The sequence below is a fragment of the Vombatus ursinus genome, unplaced genomic scaffold (genome assembly GCF_900497805.2).
Source record: "Vombatus ursinus unplaced genomic scaffold, bare-nosed wombat genome assembly UNPS02014935.1, whole genome shotgun sequence".
Lineage (NCBI taxonomy): Eukaryota > Metazoa > Chordata > Mammalia > Diprotodontia > Vombatidae > Vombatus > Vombatus ursinus.
In genome coordinates, this window is record NW_020954713.1 from 4884002 (window position 1) to 4898656 (window position 14655).

At 50.4% G+C, this 14655-nt stretch overlaps 1 protein-coding gene across 3 annotated transcripts in view; it reads right to left on the reverse strand.

Moving 5' to 3' along the window:
• ULK1 (unc-51 like autophagy activating kinase 1) overlaps window positions 1-14246 on the reverse strand; it is a 54368-nt gene extending 40122 nt beyond the window's left edge. For all 3 annotated transcript variants that reach the window (XM_027844107.1, XM_027844108.1, XM_027844106.1), the window contains exons 1-4: window positions 14065-14246; window positions 13330-13422; window positions 12891-12932; window positions 220-252 (exon numbers count right to left, since the gene is read on the reverse strand). In XM_027844107.1, coding sequence (XP_027699908.1) covers window positions 220-252; window positions 12891-12932; window positions 13330-13422; window positions 14065-14154 — 258 coding nt within the window. In that variant the 5' untranslated portion in view covers window positions 14155-14246. The remainder of the gene's footprint in view (window positions 1-219; window positions 253-12890; window positions 12933-13329; window positions 13423-14064) is intronic.
• Between the last annotated feature and the right edge of the window lie 409 nt (window positions 14247-14655).

Here is a 14655-nt window from a genome sequence, read left to right on the forward strand (position 1 = left end):
TAAGGGCCCTCCCAGCCCTGACATTGTGTTCTAAGGGCCCTCCCAGCTCTGACATTCTGGGGTCTAAGGCTCCTCCCTACTCTGACATTCTATGCTCCCAGGGCCCTCCCAGATCTGAGCTGATGCCATCCTGACAGCTCCTCCTGATCTCAGAAGACGCTCAGTTTCATTTAGAGCTCTTTTCTCCCACTGCAACTGGACCAGGACCAGAGGGCTCACCTCCATAACCAAGTACACAGAGCTGGCCACCTCCTGAAAGACACAAAAGTAAATAATTAGTGGTCAATGGATGAGGACTTTGGAAAAGCCACCCCCCTCCAACGTCACAGAGAGGAAGATGCCATGAGTCCTAAAGCCAGGGAGTGTTAAGAGAGACCCCCAAGCCAAGGACTGCTGGCTAGGGTTACTCCCCAGCCAATGAATGGAGAGGACCAGCCTCTCCAGAGGCCTAGGCAGCCTCCCTGGGTTTGTGGGAACAACCCATTTCAATGCTTCCTTAATGCAAGACGCCAGGAAAATTATAGGTCAGTGCCACACCAAGGGTGAGTCAGGCCCCTGGGACCGTGGCAGCAGTGGGCGGGCTCTGAGCCTGTACCAGCCACAGATGCTGGTGGGGCATTCTACTGGCATCTCTGCCCCACCCCCTTTTATTTAAATGGTCACTCCCAGGCCCTAGGTGTCAGGGAGGCCACACCTCCAGTAGGACTTTGCCTCCCTTCTTAAGCTCTTGGAATCCTTCTCCATACATAAAAATACACAGATGCTACGTGCATGCAGTCATGTGCTGATAGAGGCAAAGAGAGATGGTACCCTGGTCCTGTAGAAAGGGCAATGAATTTGGATCTGGGCTGGAATCCCAGCTCTGTCTCTTACGACCAATGTGACCTATCTGTCCTCAGTCTCCCTACATGTAAAATGAGGGGATTGGACTAAAATGCTTTCTGAAGCCCCTTCCAGCTCTAAGCAGCCTACTCTGATTCCAGGGGACTGATGATGAAGACAGCTACCCACCTCCTGGGTATCTGTATTGCTTAAGTATGCATATCTGTTACTGGATTTTGTGTTTTTTTTCTCTTTTTTGGGGGGGGGTGGAGGGAAACAAAAGAAAATAAATGCTTGTTAGCTGATTTTTTTTTAAATCTCATGATTGAGGAGTGGGTCTACATTTTAGATAAGGGGAACAAAAAAACACCTCATGATTTTTCAGATAACTACTGACATCCTTGAAAGTAAGACCATGCAGACATACATATGCATAGGCTCACATACAAAATAATCCACTAAACTAAACCTTGGGCATCTTTTTCTTACTTTCCTGCTAAGCAGGGCCAGTCCATGGAACCCAGGAGAGCCCCACACATTCCCAGACAGCTAGTTATGAATGTTTTGGGGAAGGAGGACTGAATCCTGGATGGTAACAGGAGCCCCATGTTGTCCTGTCTGATCTGGGGTGGGATTCCTGGTAGCTCCCCTAGCCCAGATGAGATCCCTCCAGCAAGGAATGGAGGGCCATGAATGACATAGCCAGCATCAGGGCCTGGCATGACTGGGGTGGGGATGGGGAGCTCCCCAGGCCTCTGCTGGCTTCACGGTTGCAGGGGTACAGTAGGTCAGGAGTTGAGAGAATGAGGATACACAAGCTGGTCCTTTGGCTATATTTACATTTACAGCATCAGCTGTGCCAAAGGACGGGGCTGGAAGTACACAGTAGAGAGTCTGGGATGAGGAAGCTTATGACCAAGCAAAGCCTTCCTCACTTTGTCCAAAGGCCAACGGCCAACCTGCTGCCCCCAGGCCTTTCTAGTGCTCCCTGGCTCTTTGTCAATGATAAAAGTATCAGTTCCTTGAGGGCAAGAACTGTTTCGTTCATGTCTTTGAATCCCTAACACCTGGCACACAGTAGGCATTTAATTAATGTTTGTTGACTGACTGAATAAAGACCATTGGCCCCCCCAAGACGTTCTCTGCTTGGCCTAGGTCTACTTCCCCAAAAGAAACACTGCAGAGCACCCTCTGGGCTGCGCCTGCACTGGAACACTAGCCATGTGGATACCCACTCAAATAGCCTTTCCCTGAATCCTCCATGCTGCTGTTTAATCCCAAATCAACAATCATTTATTAAGCGCCTATGATGTGTCAGGTGCGAGGGATCACCTGACCATCTAGGGCTAAAATAGACTTCAGAGGTCCAACCTATACCCCCCCAGCCCCATGTTACAGATGAGAAAACGGCCCCCCAATTGGTTAAGTGACTTGGCCAAACTTATAAAGATAATAAATGTCAGAGTCAGGATATGAATCTGACCACTGGCCCCAGACTGAGGACTTTCTCCACCACATTGACTACCCTAGAAAGACCAAGAAAAGGGAAAGAAAGCCTTCAGCTACAAGAATCTTACATTTTATTGGACATAGGTCTAATACCACTCCTCTGATCTCATTTACTACAGACCAGAAGCCCTGAAGAAACATGGTTGGGGGAGGAGTATCTTAAGAGCTGGGGTCACAGTTCTGGATGAGCACCCCTACACCTGCCCCACCCAAATTGCCAAAAATGCAGCTAGCCCATACAGGATGAGTTTTGACATTAGTCCCAAAAGTATCTTCCTTTTCCAGCTCTTAGCTGCCCATGACCATCCTCCTCTTCCCTAGACCAGCTGAGAGGCGGGGTTATTAATCAGGCCATCCAAGTTACTCCTCCCGTTCCCCCCCCCAAAAAAATCGCTCATTCAGCAGGAGACAGGACACAGGGATATCTTTGGGGCTAAGGAGGAAACCTGGGCTGATGTGGTTACTGGTCCTGACAGCAGTCTCATCCCCACCCATGGAAATGATGAAATAGGTAATCTTTCTTTCTTTCTTCCTTCCTCCCCAAAAGAATTCAAGCCCTGCAAACCTTGTACCCTCAAGAGGCTGTTAATGCCCAGGAAGGAGACTATAAGCTCCCTGAGGATAGGCAATGCTTTTCTTTTTTGTGTATCCCAAACACTCAGCACAGTAAATACTGGCTGGATAGAGTCACTGAATCTCAGAGCTAAAAGATACCGAAAGGGGACAATGAATCCAAATCATACCTAAAAGCAAGACCCTTCTGTGGGCAATCCAGTCTTTGATATTGGGGGCAGGGTGGGGTGACAGGGTAGGAACAGAACTCTAATACTTAAGCAAGGTTCTTTTTTCATTAATCAAAATACTCTAGAAAGAAGTCTCTTATCCCATCATCTAGGGGACAGCTGGGGGGGATGCCTGGGTTAGCCAATGAACTACCAAGCTTAAGCAGCTATAATGTATATTTTGTATACATTTTATATATGTATATTTTGAACCCAGGTCTTACCTGCTGCTCCAAACAAACTTTTGTTAAATGTGCATCATACCCCTCACTGCTTTTTTTCCACTAAATTAACCCAAAAAAATGGAAGAAAAAAAAAGGACAAAACTTGTCTATGAAGCCTTTCCTGATCCCACTTCTTAAGAGCTCTCGTTCCCAAACTACCTTCTACGTGTACATATTGTGCCTGGGGGGGGGGGGGGGGGCCCCCCCCCTAAGAATGTAAGCTCCTTGAGGGCAGGAACAATTTGCTCTTGTGTTTGTATCTTTACCACCTAGTAAAGTTCCTGGCACACACTAGGCACTTAATAAATGTTTATTTCAACAGCTCTTAATTGGTCTCTCTGCTTCCAGTCCCTTTCCCTTCTCCAATCATCTTCCATAAAGTTGATCAACAGTGAGCACAGGGCTCTGAGGCAGGTCTGACTACTTATCACCCCCTTCCCCAAAACCTATTTCTCACTGCCGCTTACTAGGATAAAATGTCAAGCTCCTGAGCCTGGAATGAGGCCCTCCACAAGTCTAAGTCAAGTCTTCCAGCTTTATTTCATGCCACTTCCTTCCTTCCTTTCAAACACTCTCCAGTCTCGACACATCAGACTGTTTGCTGAACCCTGAACTGGACCCTGCGGCCCTGGAACCCTGGCCAAGAACCTCCATGCACATACTTGGTTCATCTTTCATTCACGTCCGACTCCTCACAATCCCATTTGGGGTTTTCTCAGCAAAGATACTGGAGTGGTTTGCCATTTTCCTTCTCTACTATGCACATATACAAGCTGTCCCAAATCTGGATCAAATGAGTTAACATATGTCAGGCACTTCAAAAGCTTTCCAAGTGTGATGTAAATGATAGCTTCTGCCCCACCACCATCCCTCTCCCTTCCCTGAAATGAGCCAAGGCTGCCTCCCCCAGACAGGTCTCCTTCCTAGGCATTTAATAAAGGCTTGTTTACAAATCCCTGGGACCCTCATCCAGGTTGAGAGCATGACACTGTAAGGAAAGAAGTCACCTGTGCTCCTGAAGGATTCCCTAACTCTGGGACTGTGGTGGGGGGAATGAGCCTTTTTAACATGCCCTTCAGAATCTTCAGGGACTTTTATCCCGGCTTCAGGGGAGCACACCTCTCCTCAACTTCCCTGGAGGATGACCCAAGTCCTTGACCCTACCAAGGTCTGAGCACAGAAAAATGACTACATCTTCCTGTAACTCAGAACTATCTCAGAGAAACTTGCCAAACCAAAACCTGGGCTGGAAAGGGGAAGATGTGGTGAAACAGTAGTCCTAAATTGGCTGTGACCTGTGACCCAAAACTCCCTGGGCTAGGGGTGCTCTACAAATGAGAGGGGTTGGCTAGTTGATCCCTGGGGTTTCTTCCAACTGTGAATACTGTGATTCTAAGACATGAGATGAGGCGTGCCCCCACCTTTACGATCTGACCGCAGACACTGTAGGTCCCCGTTCTCGGGGAGAGAGGCAACCTCATTTCTCCCATTGGAGGCCCTGTCCTCAGGTCCCATGCAGACCCAGCCAGCCTCTCTTCTCTCTCCCTTGAAACAACAGAGGCCCTCCCTTCTGCTGCCCCATTCCCTCTTGAGCCCAGCCTCCCCCATCCTGCAGGGGCCAGCTGCTGCAGAGAGATAGCAGAGAGGTAGATACTGGCCATCTGCTCTCACTGGGAGGGTCCCCAAACACACAGGACCAGAGACGACAGAGCTGATCAATCACACAGATACCACCCTGCTCCCTGTTGCTCAGAGAGGAAGGGAAGGTCTGTGCCTATGCTAGAAGGCACAGGGCCAGATAGGTAAACAAGGTCATAGGGATCAGTGATTCTGGAAGATGGGAACCTTCACTCACTCTGGACCAGCCTGGGATACTAGGGAAGCCAGGCTTAGCTCTGACTCCACGTTCCCATCCTGTTGCTTCCCCTCCCCCTGCCTCTCCCGTAAGGCTGGGGCCCAGGTGCAGATTCCTGGCATGCAGCAGGTGCTTAATAAATGCTTGCTGATTAAACGCTAACTAGTAGGCACCTCCCTCAGATCCTTAGCTCCTTAGCCCCCCAACCCCTACTCAGCCTATCCAGCCTTACCACAGGCTTTCTGGCAAGACAGGTCTCCACAGGCTGGGTCTGATCCCCGCCTCTACTCACAGGGTCTAACTCAATTAAAGTGCTGGACTCCTTCCAGACCCAAGGCTGGCCCACATCCCCACAGTTGTGTAAGCATTGCTCTGAAGGGCTACTCGTTGGGCCAGGCCCTACTTTATCTTAAGTGTACCCCCTGACCTGGGCAAGGGACCAAATCCTAACCACCACAACCACCACTTCCCCTCCCCTACTCACTAATAACAGAAGTATGGACCTGACAATATCAGCCACAGGCCCCAACCCTCACCCAAGAATTCACCAAGATCCATGTAGTGAGGGGAGTGGGGAGGGGACATATCTGGGACCATCCTGAAGACAGGGCAGGGCCCAGAGAGCCCTTTTCCCCAGCCAGGGTCAGTGAAAAACAAGACTCCTGCAGAGACTGGGAAGGCAGGTCCCGGGGAGACCGAACTAGCAAGAGGTAAGAGGACCGAGCCTGGAGACCCAAATCCCCCAATCCCAGATGACAGGCAGCCAAGCAAGCAACCACCCTCCCAGGCTCTTGTCTAGGCGGCCCAGGGGCTGAGCAGAAAGAATGGTAACTCACATTGTCTACAGCCTCCCTGCCTCCCCTCAGGGCCCAGGCCTCATTAACTCCCCCTCCTTCTACCCTACATTTCACACCTGGCACTAACTATAAGAAGTCCTTCTATTCTCCTAATTCCTTAGGGCATCTCCAAATGGCTGTGTGCCCTTATCCCCCCTCCTCCCTCCAACCAGAGGCGTCCCAGCACGGCGGACCAAAAGCTACTCCTCCTGTCTCCTGCCAAGGCTCTCAGGCTCTCCAAGCATAGGCCTCTTCCCAGGCTAGAAGGGGTCACTGGGCAGGGGAAGAGCTCAGTGGTCAGAGCTGCCCCACCCAGGGCCGGAGCATCAAGTTTCATCACATCCTGCTAAATTTGGTTTGAACAACCTCCCCCAGAGAGGCAACAGGTGGCCCTGGCCTGGGCATGGCTTGGACCACCACCATCTTCAGTCTTGCCACCTAAAAGAACAATTCATTCCTTTCTTTCTCAAGGTCTAAATTAAGGCTGGGACCCCTGGGAACTTTAAAAACAACACCAAAAAACCCCAAATTCCATCCATTCTCCATTAGACTACATTCTAATCAAACTCACCCAACCCACTGCCTCTTATAAATGACATCCCACCTGCCATCTCATGCCTTTGCACTGGTGGTCCACATGCCAGGAAGACACTCCTCCCCTCACCTCCACCTTTTACAGTACACACAGCTAATATGCCACATGGGGTCTTCTCCATCTCCCCCACCCTCTATCCCTCACACACCAAAATCACGTGGACTATATTTTATTTACATTTATCTGTATAATTGGAGAAGATAAGCTCCCTGATGGCAGGACTGTTTGGTTTCTGTATCTCCACCGGCTGCCACAGAGTAGACCTTTAATAAGAGATAACTCAATGAAGTCTGAATAGCCAGGAAACTCGGGTTCAAGTCCTGGCCCCCACATTTAGAAGCTTAAATCAGAGCCTAGCCTACGTAAGATCACAGAGGTAGAGCTAGAAGGGATAGAAAAAAGCATCAACTCTTCATTTTACAGAAAAGGAAACTGAGGCCCAAATTCACACAAGTGGTAAACATCACAGGCAGCAAACACCAGAGACTAAGACTCCAACCAAGGTCTCTGGATTCCCAGAGCTGCGCCAATAGCTCTGCAAGCTATTTACTGGGAAGCTACTTCTCTTTTGGTCAATTACTCCAATCCTTTCACTTCACAGACGGGGAAACTGAGGACCAGAGAATTGAAGCGACCAGCCTAGGAAGTGGCAGAGATGAGATTCAAACCTGGGGTCAGTCAAATCTGGTCAGACCCCAAATCCAGCCTTTCACGCAAATAGGGAATCTTGGTGAAACTGAACGGGTTAACAGTTAGAACTACCAAAAACACCTTTGTCATTTCTATAGTGTGTGTGCTTATATATAATTTATATAGGAAAAAATTACTTCCAAGGCCAGGATCATAGATTTAGGGCTGGAATCCCATCCCCTTACTTTACAGAAAAGGTCCCCCTGACTCAAGAGCAGTCCCCCTATCTACCACACCACACTTGCCTCTTCTTCACAATAATCCTGGGGGGTAGGTGGCACCCTAGAATTCTGAACTCCATTTTACACACAGGCAAACTAAGGACCAAAGAAAAAACTCGCCCCAGGAAATATGACCTCCATTGACAAAAGAGGGGTTATATAACCCCAAATGGAGAATAAGTCCATGATCACTTCTACTTGACTTTCCTAACTTTTCCACATCAGGTCTATACCATTCACGGGGGTGAAATAAAACTGTGTGCTCCTGTGACACAGAGACCCCATAGCTGTAGCTGGCCTGCAAACAAACCTACATAATTTAATGAGGGCTCCAGCCCCTCAAAAGACACACACACAACTAAAGACACCAAGTCTGCCAACCCTGCCCCCCTTTTTCTTTCTGGGAGACTTAAGTCTCTTTGCCTAATAGGATCTCCCAGCCCAGCAGCCAAGGCCAGGCCTGGTGATCGCAGGCCTGAAAGAGCATCTGACCTAGTTAACTCCTTCCTTACCGGGCCCTAACTCCCACAGAGAAACCACAGGCTGGAGTGCTCCTCAGGACCCCAGGACATGGTACTAGGGCCCCACCTCAACCAGACCTCAGACAAGGACTTGTAGCCGTTACCCCGTAGGAAGCACAGTCCAGGTCCCAAGGCAAGCCCCAATTCAGCTTTTTTCTAAAAAAGACCCCATACTCCCAATTCTGAGGGTCCCTGCCAACCTGTCCCCTACACCAGAAAAAATAAGCCTTAGTCCCTCCTCTCAGGGAACTCACACCAGCTCTTGGCTCCAGTGGGCTGCTGTGTCAGTCGAGGGCCTGCCACAACATGTGCAAATGTGCACCTTGGGTCATGGGGACAGTGGTCTGGCCATGACACTATCTACTCCAGATAGTGATTCCCTTCTGGGATCAAACATGAACTCCTGTTTGGAATTTAAGGGCAGCTAGGTGGCTCAGGGGCTAGAGACTGGGCCTGGAGTCAGTGACACCTGAGTTAAAATCCAGCCTCAGATACTTCCTAGATGCGTGACCCTGGGCAAGTCATTTAACCCTGTTTGCCTCAGTTTCCTCATCTGTATAATGGGCTGGAGAAGGAAATGGCAAACTGCTCCAGCATCTTTGCTAAGAAATCCCCAAATGGGGTCACCAAGAGTCAGACACAACTGAAAACCAACTGAATAACAAAGAGTGGTCTACTGGGAATTGACATAACTTGAAATTTAAAAACTTTTCATAACCAGGTGTCAACCCTTTTTCAGCCTTATTGCCTCTCCCCACCTGCCTGTGAGCAATAATGTTAATAATAATGGCAGTTCATATTTATAAAGCTCTTTAGGGTTTCCACATTACTTATTTTTTGCTAATTACAATCTATGAGTAGATTCTGAGGTTAAGTGACTTGCTCAAGGTCACAGATAAGGTCTGAAGCATAATTGGAACTCAGGTCTTCCTGATTCCCAGGCACATACTTTAACAACATTGTCTCTCAAAATAAGCATCACAGGTCTAGAGCTGGAAGACAGTTCCTCCCTATGGGGAAAGGGGATGCTTATTCAGACAAAATCTGCCCTAGAGCCCCCAGATTCCACCTCACCTCACAAGTCAGGAGTCTACAGGCCCCCAAGTCATACCTCCCATCACCCTCAGGGTTCCTCTTACTTGGCCTCAAGCCAGGCCCTTCCTCAAGGCTACCACTTGTCTACCAGAACAACCCTCTAGCAGTCCTGAGGCCATTCACACCAGAGCTCAGGAAAAAGCCTCTGCAAACCTAACCCAAAATAAGATGGAAAGGCACTTAGACCCCCTCTACAAGCTTCTAGCTCTGATATCAGTCTATGAGTTATTTTTTTTTCTTTCTTTTAAACACAGGAAGAGGAAAATGGGGTTAGGAGGAGCTCATACTCTTCCCCCTCCAGCCTTCAAAAGAAAAGCAAAAAATTTAAATCCCCCAAGTCAGGTGTGTATGTGTGCGCACGCGCGCACACACACGCGCACACACACACACACACACACACACACACACACACACACACACTCCAGTCTATACAGTAAAAGGCTTGTGAGTCACTGCAATCGTAAGGAATTCCCAGGGTGCTGGCAGAACAGGTTAGGCAGGCGAGGTGTCCCTGTGATGGGGTTAGCCCACTGGTAACCTATGCTTCCGCCCACCTCACCCTGTCCCATCCTACTTGGGGGTGGAGATACAAGTCCTCAAGGTGTCAGAGCTGGGGATTCCCCGGCTCCGGGGGCCTCTGGCTCCAGAGGGAGCTGTTCTTACAGAGGACAGACCTACCCAAGTACTGAGGATGGGAGTAGGGATGGGGAGAGACTTGGGCAGAACCTTCATTCAGCTGCCACTGAGAATCCCCCAGGAGCCTGGCCACACCACAGCCACTGTATCTCCAGTGTACGACCAGGGCATCACCTGTTCCGGAAGAGGATACTAATGGGCCTCAGCCCCTAAATCAACCTTTTTTGCTAAATTGAGACGCAAACAAGAAATAATGGAGAACACTGCATTTGGGGAGAGGGAGGAAGTTCAAACCCCAACACACTCATGTTAGCTAGCTCTCTGTGAAACCCTAGGCAACTCACCTTAACCTCTCAGCTTAATAAGTCATAATCACTAGCCTCTCAGGGTTTTTTTTTTGGGAGGGGAATGAAAGCGCTTTGTAAACCTTAAAGAGTCATATAAATGACATCTATTATAATAGATCAACCTAATACCCAGAACCACTGGGGCACAACGATAATGATGATGATGATGATGATGATGATGATGAGGGAAGAGGCCCAGAAATGGGAGCAGAAACCTGGGCCAGTAAGGAGAGGCATTCCTCACTGTGTCATCTGTGGGGTCAGTCTGGGTTACCCAGGGGCTAGCCTCCCTCCTGGGGGGACAAGCAGGAGCACATGTCTGACCTGTGTTTCTCTTAAGTACTTCCCCAGGCTCAGAAGGAAGCGAGAGCTGGTGTCTTATGTCCAAGTGTGGAAGTCACAGGGCCGGAGGCAGGACAAGACTGGATTTAAAATCCAAACACACACTACCTCCCTGACCTTGAGCCAGGGCCCTTCCTCTTTCCTTAAAGCCTCAATTTCCTATTGTGTAAAAAGAAATTGTGATGATAGAAACCCTCTCTGGGCAACTAGGTGGTAGAGTGACGAGATAGCTCTGGACCTGGAAAACCAAGTTCAAATCTGGCCTCAGACAATTCCAAGCTGTGTGACACTTCACTCTGTTTGCCTTAATTTCCTCACCTGTAAAATGAGCTGGAGAAGGACATGGCTAGCTACTCCAGGATCTTGGCCAAGAAAACCCCAAAAGGAGTCACAGGGAGAGTCAGACATTGCTAAAACTGAACACAAACCCTCTCTCAAATCCCTTCCAACTCTTATATCCTATGAAAAGTTATCAGGTTGACCCAGAGGGAGGATCCTGGACTCCCCTCCTTGCTACTGCCAAGGGAATGGGTTTGGAGAAGGAGGAATAATAAATAATGGACACGTACCTAGCATTTTCTCATGAGTCTTACAATAACCCATGGAGAGGCAGATATTTAAAGGTAATCTCCCCAGTTTACAGGTAGGGAAACTGAGGGTCACCTTGGAAATGACTTGCCCATGGTCTCACAGCTAGTTTAGTGTCTGAAGTAGGAATGTAACCCAAGCCTTCCCAATTCCAGGTCCAGCTAAGTAATGGAGAATACAGGAGTTTTGTTTTCATTTTTTATTTTTGTCTAATAGTCCAGTTACCTCAAAAGTAAGTAAAGTCAGTGATTCCACAACAGCGGGGCCATTTTCCCGAAAACCCAATCATCCTGGGCTTCCCAAAGCCAGAGATAGAAAATGTATCACATGCTACCTGTATGACCTTGATCAAAAAAAATCTGATCTCTTTAGACCTCAGTTTCCCCATCAGTAAAATTAGCAAATGGAACTACATAGCCTCTAAGGCCCCATTCCAACTGTAAGGCGAATTCTACTGATTCTATTGAGTGACTCAGGTCTAATACAAACTCTTCCTTCTCCCTCAAAGGAAAAAAGAAGCAAGACGGGGAAGAAAAGGTTAATATAGAACCTTCCTTCCCCTCCCCCTCAATCTGTCTTGTGTTGTTATGCACCTGTTATGAGATGCCTGAGCCACCCCAGCCCCCTCCCCAAGAGCAAACGGGAGCTGGGCACAGGGCAGAGGGAGGAAAGAGGGGGTGGGCAGGAAGTCCCTCCCCATCTTCGAGGCTGCCTGGGACATGTTATCTTCTGTCCCCAGTTTTCCAGGTATCTGCAAGCCCGTGACCCTGGCCCTTCTCCTCTTAAGCTCCACCCAGCCATCTCCAACAGAGATCTTTACCAGGGCTGCCCCTATCGGTCAAAGCAGCACAAAAGGAGGCCTCCTCCCATCCCCCAGCCCCCAGCCTCCAGTCTCCCCCCACCATGGCCCAGTCCAACCTGGGGCACCGGAAACTTTCCGTCCTCGGTAAACATGTTTCAAAACCATTAGTCAGCAAGACCAGCTGTTACTGACACAAACACCAGAGCCTCCAATCCCCTCTCTGGGATCCCTACCCTGGGTACCAACTCTGACAACAGGATCCAAATTCCCCCAATCCCCACCCCCTGCCCCTCTGCCCCCACTTCCAAGCATGTCCAAGGTTCCTGAGTTGCCAAGCCAAAGGAAAAACCAGGGCCTGGGCACAGAGAGCCCCTGCCCTCCCTCTTCATCCCCCTTGGCCCTTGGGTGAGGGGCACCGTGGGAAAAGTAGTCTGGCCTCTGAGGGAGAGCCCTAGAGACAACACAGGGGAGGGAGGGGCAGAGCCCCTGATCCCGGCACGCCTGGCCATAAAGGAATCTCACTTTAGACTCTGACGCGAAGAGGCGGCTGGACCCTTGCCAGCCTCCAGGAGCAATGTCAACAAACAGAAGAGAGCCCAGCTGAGGCTGTCTTAAAGGCCCCTCAAGCCTCAAAGACCCAGAAGAAACAGTCCAGGTGGGCCCATAGAAGCTTCTTTCAGCATCCCCCCTCTCCCATGAGGCTTTGGAGAAAAGCCCCATTCAGCGCCTTCTCTATCTGAGGGCCCTCAGCCAGGCCCCTGACCAGCACCAGCAGAAGGGGCCAGACATGCACCCGGCAAGCCCTCAAGAGCCCCCAGGCTCTAGTGTGCCAGGGAACAGCTGCCCAGGGCAGCTGGAGGCTCCAGGAAGGCCAAGTGGGCACCAAAACATCTTGTGGAGTCAGCAGAGATCAGCTCAGGCCTGGACCTGCCCCCTCCTTAGGGTAAGGCATGTGGTCCAGAGGCTTCCCTCCCCCATCCCCAACCCAAAAAACAAAAGATTAGCCACAGAATCAAAATCAGTACCTGGAAATCATACAAGGCCACGATATTTTCATGTTTCAATTCCTAGAAAAGGAGAAGAGGTTAAAAACAGATTAAATGATAATAGGTGTCTATAGCACAATTAAGGCATGCGAAGTGCTTGACAGGAAAACCCGTCAGTCAGTCAATACAGGAGACTATTAAGTTGTTTACTGACAGACTGAATAACCCCACAGAGAAAGCTCTGGAGGCACTGGCCCCATTTTCCAGATGAAGGTTCCAAAGTTAAGTGACTTGCCAAGTGGACAGACAGGTAGGCAGTGGTAGGGCTATTTGAACCCAAGCGTTCCTTTTTAGGTCACAATGGAGAACAGAACATGGGACCGGGACCCCAACCAGCCTTCCCCATAGATACACGGATATAATGTACACATTCACCCACAAACTAAGCCACCAGATTCTCCCAAGCCCCTCCATTCACCTTCAGGATTTTGATTTCCTTCCCCAACAGGGTCTGAGACTTGGCCAGGTTTTTCTTGTTAATGCACTTGACCGCCACCTCCAGATCATGTTTCTGAAACCCAAAGACCCATGTTCTCAGGAAGCCCAGGCTCAGGAGGGCCTACCCCATTCCTGGAAAACCAGGCCCCAACCACAGAAAGTCACATTTCCAAGCTTGGTCAAGGGCCCACAGCCCCCATCCGGGCAGGTGCCCAGACTCGTCAGGACATGATCCCATTGGCCCGGGTTTCCTCCTGGATCCACCAACAGCCACCTCGAACCTCTCCCCCCCCCCCAAAAAAAAAAAGCCAATCTGGGAAGAATTTGACTTCTTAAAGAAGCTCTCCACTGTCTGGAAAGGGGAGGGAGTGCCCCTTCCCAAGGGGAACACTGAGCTTCGAGCTGGGGCATAGATGGTGAATCTTTAAGGGGAGGCTACTCCTCACTCACTGGGGCTGTGAGGATCCTGCACTCTAAGGGTAACCAACACAACCTCAAAACCCTCTCTCCTCTGGCTCCTTTCTAAACCCTTATGGGGGAGGGGGGATGTTAGGGGGAGGGGGACTGTGGCCAAGCCGGCTCCAGGGGAAATGTGCTGACTCGGCATCTCTGGGTACAACCACAGGCTCCCCGGCCGGCTGGGGTGCAGAAGGCTGAAACAGGGAAGGAAGGGGGAAGGCGGCCAAAGCAAACCCACCCCCACGCCCTTTCTCACCTCTTTGTGCCTCCCTTTAAAGACCACGGCGAAGGCGCCGTGGCCAATGAGGTCCTTCCTGCTGAACTCAAACTTCCCCACAGTCTCCATCCCCTTGGGGGCGTCCGGCACGCAGCTGGTGGGGGGTCCGAGGAAGAGAGGGCTGTGGTCGTGGGCTGGACGCAGGAGAAGGCGGCGGGCGCCAGGAGCCGGATTCCAGCACCGGGCAGGCTCACGAATGAGCCCGGGGCTGGCCAGGCCCACGGAGGGTTCCCACGAACTCGGGGTCGCTGGGCCTGTGGCTCCTTTCCCCTACTCCCCGGTCCATGTACAAATGGGTGGGGGGCATTGTTGGCAGCTGGATGGGATGGGGGGTGGGGGGCTGGGATCTGTCCTCCTGCTCCCGGTCTTCTCTCTCTGTGGCCTCTTAACTCTGGGCACCCCGAGGGTCAAGCCCCGTGGGGAAAGGGTCAAAGTCCTCCCGGTCCGGCCCCAGCGCCAGAATCCTGCGAGCGTCTGATGCAAGAGGGGGGGGAAGATGAGAAATAGGGGATAGAAAGGGGAAAAGGACCACCCCCGCCGCCCCCCTGCACGGGGGCCAGTCCACCTTAA